Source organism: Taudactylus pleione, unplaced genomic scaffold (assembly GCF_031769625.1).
Source record: "Taudactylus pleione unplaced genomic scaffold, aTauple2 ptg000041l, whole genome shotgun sequence".
NCBI lineage: Eukaryota > Metazoa > Chordata > Amphibia > Anura > Myobatrachidae > Taudactylus > Taudactylus pleione.
In genome coordinates this window covers 25,033,989-25,044,833 of record NW_028284443.1, presented here as the reverse complement: position 1 = coordinate 25,044,833, position 10,845 = coordinate 25,033,989, and the positions used below count along the sequence as shown (strand labels likewise).

At 47.3% G+C, this 10,845-nt stretch overlaps 1 protein-coding gene across 1 annotated transcript; it reads left to right on the top strand.

The window, feature by feature from the left end:
• The first annotated feature begins 204 nt into the window (after window positions 1-204).
• On the top strand, window positions 205-1,290 carry LOC148538041 (uncharacterized). Its single transcript, XM_088457464.1, has one exon. It carries the CDS (start codon window positions 205-207, stop codon window positions 1,288-1,290), a length of 1,086 nt encoding a protein of 361 aa, XP_088313590.1.
• Window positions 1,291-10,845: the final 9,555 nt, after the last annotated feature.

Sequence of the window (10,845 nt, the reverse complement as noted above, 5' to 3'; positions counted from 1 at the left end):
TTCACAAAATAAAAACCACAAGCTGTCTCGTCACCCCTTCATGTGCTTCCATTACTCTCACCTCTCCGTAAGTCAAGTGAAGATTGAACCACAACACACAAGGTAAACTCTTTACTTACCACATATAGTCAAGGTTACCACAACTGGCGTCACGAACAGGATTAACGGAGTCCAAAGTGAGAAGGTTGGAAGTATAGAAGAGCCATGTCGACCGATCCACCAGCCCAGGCAGTAGCGCCTGCTGGCGCAGGAGCACCGATCAACCCACCTGTGGCACAGATCAATCCTATCATGCTCCCCTATTACTTCGTAGCCCTGTGGCTCCCCACGTATTCTGGTGAGGACCATGGCACAGAAGGAAGCACTCTCACCGAGTTTAAAAGGAAGATGACCTCTATGTTCCGTTTGTACCCGCTAAGTGATCAGCAGCAGGTCGAGATACTCATTGGGCAATTGAAGAATTTGGCACTCAGGGAAGTGACGTCCTGGCCCGCCAGAGAAAAACAGAACGTAGAACAAGTCCTTAAACGACTGGCGACCACTTTTGATGTCCGTACCTTATCCACCTTGAAAATGAGGTTATATTCATGTAAACAAAAACCTGGGGAGAGTCTGCGTGACTACACCCTCACCCTGCAGGAGGCCTTGAGGGCAATCCAGGCTGTCGATCAGGAAGAAGTCAGGAACCCGGATGAGACCTTGGTCACCCAATTGATAGAGGGAGCTAACAGAGAAGGAACACGAGTTCAACTGCGACTACTGCGACTACAACTTCCGACGCATACTTTCCTAGACTTTAAAGAAGCGGCTATCAAAATGTTGGGCACGGTCGAAGAGCATAATACGGAATTCCCAGAATTACCAAGTCAGTCCTACTCGGCAGAAGCTGGCTTACGGAATGCATGTCAGGCACCCAAAGAAACCAACCCCGCCTCCCATGGGCTGCAGCTGCCATCCCCTGACCCAATACAACTGTTGAGGAAACAGATGGAAGAAATGACATTGGGAATGGCAGAGATACGTAGGGAGGTGCATAGCCTAGCTCAATCCCAACCGGCGGATTATGAAGAGCCGCGGTGGCGGCCGAGAAGACAAAGGGCTGATGACTGGTGGGAACCACCCCGGGGACAAGGGAGAAGATCAACAGATCGGTTTGATGCTCAAGGCCGTCCCATCTGCAGGCGGTGCCAGAAGGCAGGTCATGTGGAGAGACACTGCAGGCAAGAGGAGACATTAAACTGCAACACCCCGAGGGTGGGGGTCAAGCCTCGGGGAGAACAGGAGGAGTAGACCCGAATCCTGAAGAGTGGTGGCCCCGGTATGTCGGGACGTGTCCAACAATCTTAATTGTCATAAACGGCGTGGAAGTTTTGGCCATGTTAGACACAGGATCCAAAATCACCACCATACAGCTACCTGCTTTTCAACGCTATTGGAAGGAGGGGCAGTTGCTGATGCCACCTCCCTCATGGCTGCAACTAATTGCTAGTAACGGACTGGGGATCTCCTGCATGGGGTACTGGGAGGCTAATATGCAGATCGGAGAAACCCTCCTTCCACTACAGGGATGTCTGATCACTGAGAGCAGTGAAGCTAAAGTAGCACCGGTGATTCTAGGAATGAACATCTTACAGCAATGTCCGGAGAGCTATTGGCCACACTAAGGAGTGAATTGTCTCAGTTGGTCACCGGGGAGCGAATAATCATACAGAAGACTATCAGGGTGCTTCAAGGTCATCAGAGGTTCGCCCATAGTGAGGGAGAGATTGGAAAGGTTAGACTAATGGATAATAAGCCCATCAAATTGCAACCCAATTCAGAGACCATCTTCTGGGGCAAGGCACGATGCGGACCAGCTGGCAGAAGCTATGAGGCCTTAATTGAACCCTGTTTAACGTCCGCTCGCCAGGAGGCGGTAGTAGCCAGTACCCTAGTCACTGTGGAGAACGGACAAGTCCCAGTGCAGATCTTAAATCCCCATAATTACGCAATCAAGTTGTATCGATGCCAGCCACTGGCCCGATTGTTGTGGACCTCATTTCAAGATGTTGTATTTCCATCCTTACAAGCTAATCAGTGTCAAGTAACCACGGAGAGTAGTACAGCTGACGAGCAGGAAGATGAATGGTGGACAGAGATTCAGGTAGGGGATGGCAGCACACCGAGAGACCATAAGGCCGGAATCCTCCAGGTTGTGAAGAATAATGCTGAGACTTTCAGCCATAGCCCTACAGATCTGGGTATCGTGAAGGAGATACACCATCGTATCCTGACAGGGGATGCCCCTCCCATAAAGGAGCGGCATCGCCCATTGGCACCAGCGCTATATCAGCCCGTACGGCAACTGTTGGAGGACATGAAGAGCAATGGCATCATCCAAGAGAGTCACAGCCCATGGGCAGCCCCATTGGTGTTAGTTCGCAAAAAGAATGGCCAGCTAAGATTCTGTGTAGACTACAGGAAGCTGAATGCTATCACACATAAGGATGCCTATCCTCTACCCCGAATTGAGGAGTCTCTGACGGCGCTTAAATCTGCCAAATATTTCTCAACCCTAGATTTGACCAGCGGCTACTGGCAGGTTCAGATGAAGGAAGAGGACAAGGAGAAGACTGCCTTCGTCACACCAATGGGGCTCTATGAATTCAACCGTGTGCCATTTGGCTTATGCAATGCTCCCGCCACCTTCCAACGCGTGATGGAGCATTGTCTAGGCCATAGGAATTTTGATATGGTTCTCCTATATTTGGATGACATTATCATCTTTTCAAAAACCTACTCTGACCATCTGCAACACTTACGGGAGGTTTTCCAACAGCTGACTAGATTCGGTCTGAAGCTGAAGCCATCCAAGTGCCACCTGCTCAAGCCCCGAGTTCAGTACTTAGGTCACATTGTAAGCCCTGAGAGTGTGACCCCGGACCCCGAAAAGGTGAAAGCGGTATGGGAATGGCCCATCCCGCTGACAGTCAAAGATGTCCGACGGTTCCTTGGATTTGTAGGATATTATCGACGGTTTGTGAAGGACTTTGCCAAAGTCGCCGCTCCTCTATTAGAAATTCTACAAGGGATCCCTAAGGATAAGTATAACAAACGAATTCCCATTGAGTGGACGACTGAACGACAGACAGCCTTCGACCTGCTGAAGAAAGTCCTGACAGAGGCCCCTGTGCTGGCCTACCCAGATTACAACCACCCGTTCCGGCTGTACACGGATGCCAGCAAGCAAGGGTTGGGAGCTGTACTTGCCCAAGTTCAGGAAAATCAAGAGCGTGTGATCGCTTACGCTAGTCGCAGTCTACGTCCCACCGAACGGAACAACGCCAATTACAGCGCCTACAAACTCGAGTTTCTTGCCTTGGTGTGGGCAGTGACAGAAAAATTCAGAGACTATCTAGCGGCAACACCATTTGTAGCTTATACGGACTGTAACCCACTGGCTCATCAAGCCACCACCCCTCTAGGAGCTTTGGAACAAAGGTGGTCCTCCAGACTGGCCAACTACCAGTTCAAAGTAGTATACAGAAGTGGGCGAAGTAACGCGAATGCCGATGCACTCTCCCGGCTACAGACGTGCGAAAGTGAATTGGAAGGAATAGACAGGTGGGAGCAGATTGAAACTCCCAACTTCAGTTTGAAAAGAAGAGCACCGGAACAGAATGCTATGGTTCCCATCCCTGCGAGAGTGCAGGAAGTTCAGGGCGTGGAGATGGAAGGAGATTGGACTGTCTGGCAGGATGCAAGCCCAACCTTAAAAAGGGTGAAACAGTTGCTGGCCTCTCGTCAGGTGTTGACCCGAATTCAGAGACAAGCTGCAACCCCGGACCTAATCCAATTGTGGCGGCAAAAGGACCGTTTGACATTGCGAAGAGGCCTATTGCTACGACAGAGCACAGATCCAAAGACACATCTGTTGATTGAGCAGTTGGTGGTGCCCCCTGCGAAAATCGATCTTATCCTACGGGCCTATCATGATCACTGTGGCCATTTCGGCTGTCAAAAGATTGAGGCGACCCTACGTCGAAGATTTTACTGGGGAAATATGCGTCAGGATTTGGAAGACTGGTGCAAATCTTGCGACATATGCACAGCACGTAGACCGGCTCCATCAGAAGAGAAAGCACCACTGCACCCCATTGTTACCCGACAACCACTGAAACTCGTAACTATCGACCATGTGAAGCTAGAACCAAGTAGCAATGGATATCAATATGCTGTAACCATAATTGACCATTACACCAAGTTTGCCGTTGTACTGCCAGTTCGGGATCTCACGGCAAAGACGACAGCAGAAATCGTCTGGTGAGCATTTGTACGGCCCTACGGGTACCCTGCTAGTATTCTGATGGATCAGGGGCCTGCGTTTGAAGCCCTACTCTTCCAAGAACTATGCCAGTTGTACGGGTGTGTGAAATTACGCACTACAGCATACCATCCTCAGGGCAACGGGGCCTGCGAAAGGATGAACCAAACTGTGATAAATTTACTCCGAGCTGTACCCCTTCCACAAAGACGTGAGTGGCCCACTCTGCTAGCAGAACAGATCTTTGTCTACAACAACACTGTGCACAGCTCCACAGGATACACGCCATATTATCTGCTTTTTGGACGATCTGGGAAACTACCCGCTGACGTTCACTTAGGCCTGGCTTCGGATGATGCCACAGATTCTTGCTTCCAAGGGGATTGGGTCGTAGAACACCAGCGTAGATTACAGACTGCTCGAGCTCTTGTGGACCAATGTATGGATGCTATCCGTGATCGACAAAAGGATCGATACGATGCGACCGCACATGCCAGACCATTAACCGTAGGAGATGTCGTGCTAAGGCGAAATAATCGGCGGCACAGCAAATTGGATTCCCAATGGGAGCCTGATCCATATGTAGTTACCGGCATACCCAACGCTGAAATAGCCGTGTACCAGATTGATAAGGTAGAAGGTGGTCAACCGAAAGTTGTACATCGGGATCAACTCAAATTGTGCCCTAACCATCACAGAGCTCCAGAATTACTACCTGATTCTCCACCATCACACCCAGCCCGAGATCAGTTGTCGATACTAAATGACCCATTGAGTCTTGTCCTGAGTATGTATTGGCCTGTCGTGGCCGGTTCCCCGACCCCAGAAATGAGGCATCCGCCTGTGGTTGAGGAAGTCATTGCAGACGTCCCTGAAATTGGTGAAGTGAGACGCTTGACCAGGAGCACCCAAGGAATACTGCCCACACGTTACAGAAATAGAGAGGTCGGTAGAGGCACCTTTAGTACTGTTTATATTTTCCTGATTGCACTAATCTGTTTGACATTGATATGTTGTATTTATGTGTACTTTTGTGCTAGTGTGATAGTTAATGGTTAGGCGTAGTCAGGGTCATGATCTATTCATCCTATGTTCATTGATGCCCAGGATTTGTGACTTACAGATGCTAATACTCTGTTATTTGGGAATTATCCTTTGTTCTGTTTCCCTTTATTATTGGACCAAGCGTGAGGACATGCATCATTTCAGTATGGAGGGATGTGACACCCATGAAATGGACACCCCTAGGACTGTGAGGGGTTAATACCACCTTGGGCAAGGTAGGAGTTAATACATATCTCCCCAGCACGTGTGAAGCAAGGGGACTGCTGGTGCTGATTGGATGAGCCTGCCCTGTCTCTCAAGCGGTGGGTGTGGTCAGGTGCCCGCGAAAAAGAGGGTGAAATATATAGAGGGCGTGCCAGGAGCTGAGGAGAAGTGTGGCGTGCAGCACGAGGACAGCGGGCAGAGACCGCCAAGCTGCAAAGCTCTAGTGTAGTGTGGAGCAGCCGAGCCGGGAGCGTGGACGCCGGGGACCCGCGGAAGATAGATGGGGTCAGGTGAGCCACAGCAGTGGGAAGTTGGGACCAAGAGCAGCACACCATTAAGGCGTCCAGCGCAGCAGCAAGAGCCGCTCGCGGAGGTACACAGCCACAGTGGCAACACGCAGTACAGGATAATCATCCTCCCTGCCCCATACCATAGCAGCAGCCATCAGCACCCTCATTTCAGTTATACTACTTATAAGAGAAGGCGCTGTCCTATTGCGATTTATAACTTTTTCTGCCAACCACAAGATGGCCGCTGCCAACCACAAGATGGCCACCGATTAACTGCAGTATAGACATACAGCTCCAGCAGTGGAAAAGTTACATAGCCTTGCACCAGAGGTAACTACAGGAGTGGTGAGTGGAAGATTGATTGCACCACAGGCAGAGCTGCACTGACACTCAGTAGTAGTGGACTTTCTCATACCTTGTTGCAAATAGCAGAACCTCAGTGTTACTTTCACTTTCATGATATAGGAGTTACCTGCTTCACTGACCAAGCTCACCACTATTTACCCTGCATGTTTTCCGGATCACACCAAGACTGTCCTATTTCACAGCACAGTGATTCTTTGATACTTGAAAGCTGGAATACACTACTTAAAGGAGATAATATAGCCCTTCAACCTGGGCTAGAACTGCGGGACACTTTACAGTAACAGTTGTCTAGGAATATTGAATAACCTTCTGATTGCCTGAGAATTGAATGTGCCTATAGAGAGAAAAGTGGAATTAACATTCAGTGACTGAATTGCTGTACTGTGTACAGGACTTCCATATACACATTGGTGATTCTTCCCTCCCAGATTTAATACTAACAAACGTTACACTAAGTGGGACTAGTACCGTGGTCAACTTAAACTGATCTATAAGAGCTCCACCAGCTGCAGCAGCGAAGACGGGTAGGAATACAGGCCCTCATTCAGAGCCACTCGCAAACAGCAGTACGCTCGTTGCATTCCGATGTTGAATAACCGCGCATGCGTCGGTGTAACACTGCGCATGTGCGTACGGCAGATTGCGAGCTTTTTTGGTCTCGTTCGTCAAATAGTGTACAGGAAGTGACATGTCAAATGTGATTGACAGAACAGGGCGTTTTTGGGTGTTGACGGGAGTGGAGATGGAAAAACGCAGGCGTGGCGAGGCGTTTTTGGGGCGTACATACATTAGCAGATGCGAGCGTAAAATGTGTTCGGACCGACTCATACGTCACTGGATGATCCTCTTTCCCTTCAAAATGCTCGCACAGCTTAGGGTCTGGATTACTCGACCACATTGGCGATGGCCTTCTCCTCCGTCCCGGGACTCCACGATGTTGTTGCGATTAATCGCGGGAGGGCTGAAAAGCAATTAGTGTTGGATTGAAAACCGGCTTGGTATGTGTTTTGAAATCAGTTTTTTGGGATAGCACAAAACCTTACGCAGGTGGAAATCAGAGCTGCTAATGTCAGGATGACACAATCAATTTGCGTACATTTGTGGGGGTTTATTTTGGCCTCAATTTGGTGGTTAGGGCCTATTGTAACAATAATGTCATCATGTTTTAATTTTCTCACCATTTTATTTTTGCCTCTTGAATTTGCCTCGTTATATGAATTTTTAAACGTTCCTTAAAGAGCCCTTTTTTTAAAAAAAATTTTATATTTTTTTTGGCAAGTTTTTGCCTTTTGGTCCAGGATTAAATGTAACCCATTTGTACAATAATTTCACAATCCAATGTCAGATTTTTGGTGTCAATTTATTGGTCAAACAAAAAATAAATTAATACAAAATTTGGGGACATCTTTTTTTGGCAAAGATCAGTCCCAAAATCAAACAAATTGGCCCAACATAACTGTTGACATAAACATACAACAAAAAATTAAAAACATTTCACAAGAAAGGAGAGGGAAGTTTTGACCAGAAAGGAATATGAGCCAAGCACAGAAGGATTGTGGGAAAAGTCGCCATTGCTGTCACCGTTTTTTCACCCGTTTGGATGGGGGAGGGAGGGCGCCAGACCGGGTCCGGGATGTCATCGGGCTGGCCTGTCCAGAGGCAGATGTTGTGGCCTCTGGACTAGGCACAGGGCTAGGCACATTTGGAGGATTGGCTGATGTTGTGCCAGAGGTGGAGGATCCTGATGTTCCGGCAGGAAGGGAGGTCGGCTCCACCATGTGCTGGCGAACGAGCTGCTCCAGGGCATTGGCAATGCGGATTTTGGACCTGGTATTTTCCGCCAGGGCCTGACCAATGGTCACGTTGGCCGCAGCATTTTGCTCCAGGGCCTCAGCCACCCGTAGCAGACTGGCGTCCATCCTCTGCAGAATCTCCGTATGGAAATCCGATTTGAAATTGAGTTCTGTGAGGAGGGACACTGCCTGCGAGGGGGATTGCCCTGGACTGGCTTCTGCAGGGTCCTCAGCCGGATGTACTGGTTCCTCCCCTGCCGAGCCAGCAGAAATTCGGCGGCTAAGGCTCCCCTCTGGAGCAGACTCATCTGCCTGTGTCTCTGTTAGGAAAAAAGAGAAAAGACTCACATTAGAATCTACATATTGGCACAATAACATTTCAGAGTTGGTGACATCCAAAGATTTACCTGGGACAACATGAGGAGCCGCAAAGTCTGGCATGTCCGTATCCATGTTGGACACGCCAAACATCTCCACAGGCTGCACACACCCCTGTGCCAGCTCTTCTAAATCCATCAACTCCAATGACACAGGGGTGGGACCCCCACCTGTCCCCCTTGCATGCCTAGCCTTGTCCGCGAGTTTTTGCTTTAGGCGATATTTGAAGTCGCCCCATCTGTGGGAAAAAATGGAAGCCATTATCCTTTTGTTTAAAATGGTGTTTGTTTTTAGGGGGGGCAAGTGTTTACTTACCGCCGTTTGACATCCCGGGCTAGACGGACATAATCACCCACCCTATTGACAGCAACGACTACCTCTTCCCACATTCTCCCCTTCTGGCTTAGACTCATATTCCTGTCTGCCTGTGGCAGGATGTCCACACACTTCTGTATCAAAACCTCCATCTCCTTTCTTGTGATATGTGGCTGCCTTTTTTTTTTGGCAGCTTTGGCCGGAATACTGGGCCCAGCAGCCTCTTCCATGTCATCCTCCTCACCTATTTGTGTAAATATTCAGATTTCACAAATTCACCACTTGCCCAATCTTATGTTTCAAATTAATCATTGATACAAAATGCATGAAAGACTTACCGCCTGACTCTTGGGCATTGTTTCCCTGGTCTGTCGCTATGTCTGAGGTCCAAACAAGAAATACACCAGAATTTTAATGTGTTTTCGTGACGTATTTATACATGCGTCCTTATTTTGCGGCCGCATCATTGATTGTGCGTTCCTATGATCCCTCCTTAATTTGTGCGGGAAACGAAACACTATTTATGGCTTGGTGTGTCTCGAGTCGAGGTGGCGTTTTTGGATTGTTGGAGGTTACCTTGGTTGGAGTTTCTTGTTTGCGGATAAAGGAGTTGGCGTTTGGAGTTTATTTTGTTTGCTAGATTTGCGTTTTTATTTTCCGTTCTCTTTTTTGGTTTTTTTTTTTTTTATCTCGTTTCTTGATTTGGTAAGTTTTGTGAAGTCTAACTTTTGTTCAATTGTTGTCTCATTGTGTTTCTTCTTGTTTTTAATTTTTGGATCCATAATTTCATATATTTTAGCTTTTTATTAATTTCGGACCCAAAGACCTTTCGATTTGGACTCTTATATATTTGCTCTTGGTAAGTCCATTTTTTATCTTGTATTTGTGAACTAATTAGCGCATTTCTCTCAGTTTGTATAGTGACTTGTTTTTGCGAACTAATTAGCGCATTTTTACTACTTACTATTGTGACTTGTATTTGCGAACTAATTAGCGCATTTTTACTACTTACTATTGTGACTTGTATTTGCGAACTAATTAGCGCATTTTTACTACTTACTATTGTGACTTGTATTTGCGAACTAATTAGCGCATTTTTACTACTTACTATTGTGACATGTATTTGCGAACTAATTAGCGCATTTTTCTCAGTTTGTTTATTAACTTGTATTTGCAAACTAATTCGCGCATTTTTAAATGCTTATTAATCCTGTAAAATTTTTTGTGGTTGCCCTTTCGCTTTTTTGGCAAACATTTCAACCCATTTTGATGTACTGTGTGCAATGTCGTTTTGCTCTTTTGCCAAATGTGTGTTTCGCATATTTTAAGTTTTGACTAGCACAAAATTTAGAAACATAAATGCACAGAGTGAAATTTGTCAAATTATTTTTGTGATTAATTTCAGTTTGGACGTATCATGACAATACCCCGGCATGTAAGCAGCAATGGATGGTATCATCAAGCTAAGTTGTTTTTAATTTTCTTTTGGGGTGGGTCCAAAGCCTTACATTCCAATCTTGCCATTTCAGGTTGATCTTGGGCGGATTGTTCTGGCCATGCTCCCGGAAGCCGACCAACCTCAATCTCGTCCCAGGCATAGGCATCGTAGGCGTGCAAGGCCCCAGATATTTCGAACACGTGTCACCCTTTTTGGAATGCCCGATGATGAGGTTTTAAGACGCTACCATCTTCCTCCCAAAATCATCATAGACACTCTCTCATTAATAGAGAGTGATCTTGAGCGGCAAATTGACAGTCCAACAGCAATACCACCACTTACGCAAATTATGGCGGTGTTACATTTCTGTGCCTCAGGATCGTTTCAAACAATGGTGGGAATAGTGGCGGGCATATCACAATCCTCCTTTTCCCGGATCCTGAGGGCAGTGATGAAGGCACTTTTCAAGCACCTCCATCATTTTATTCAAATGCCTTTGGATATGGGTGCCCTTAGTGTGGCCAAGGCCAATTTTTACCAAATAGCTGGCTTCCCACACATCATAGGGGTTGTGGATGGTACTCACATACCACTTCAGCCTCCAGCACGGCTGGAGGCCATATTTCGAAACAGGAAACACTATCACTCCCTGAATGTAATGGTGGTATGTGATGCCTCCCTCCAGATCCTGTC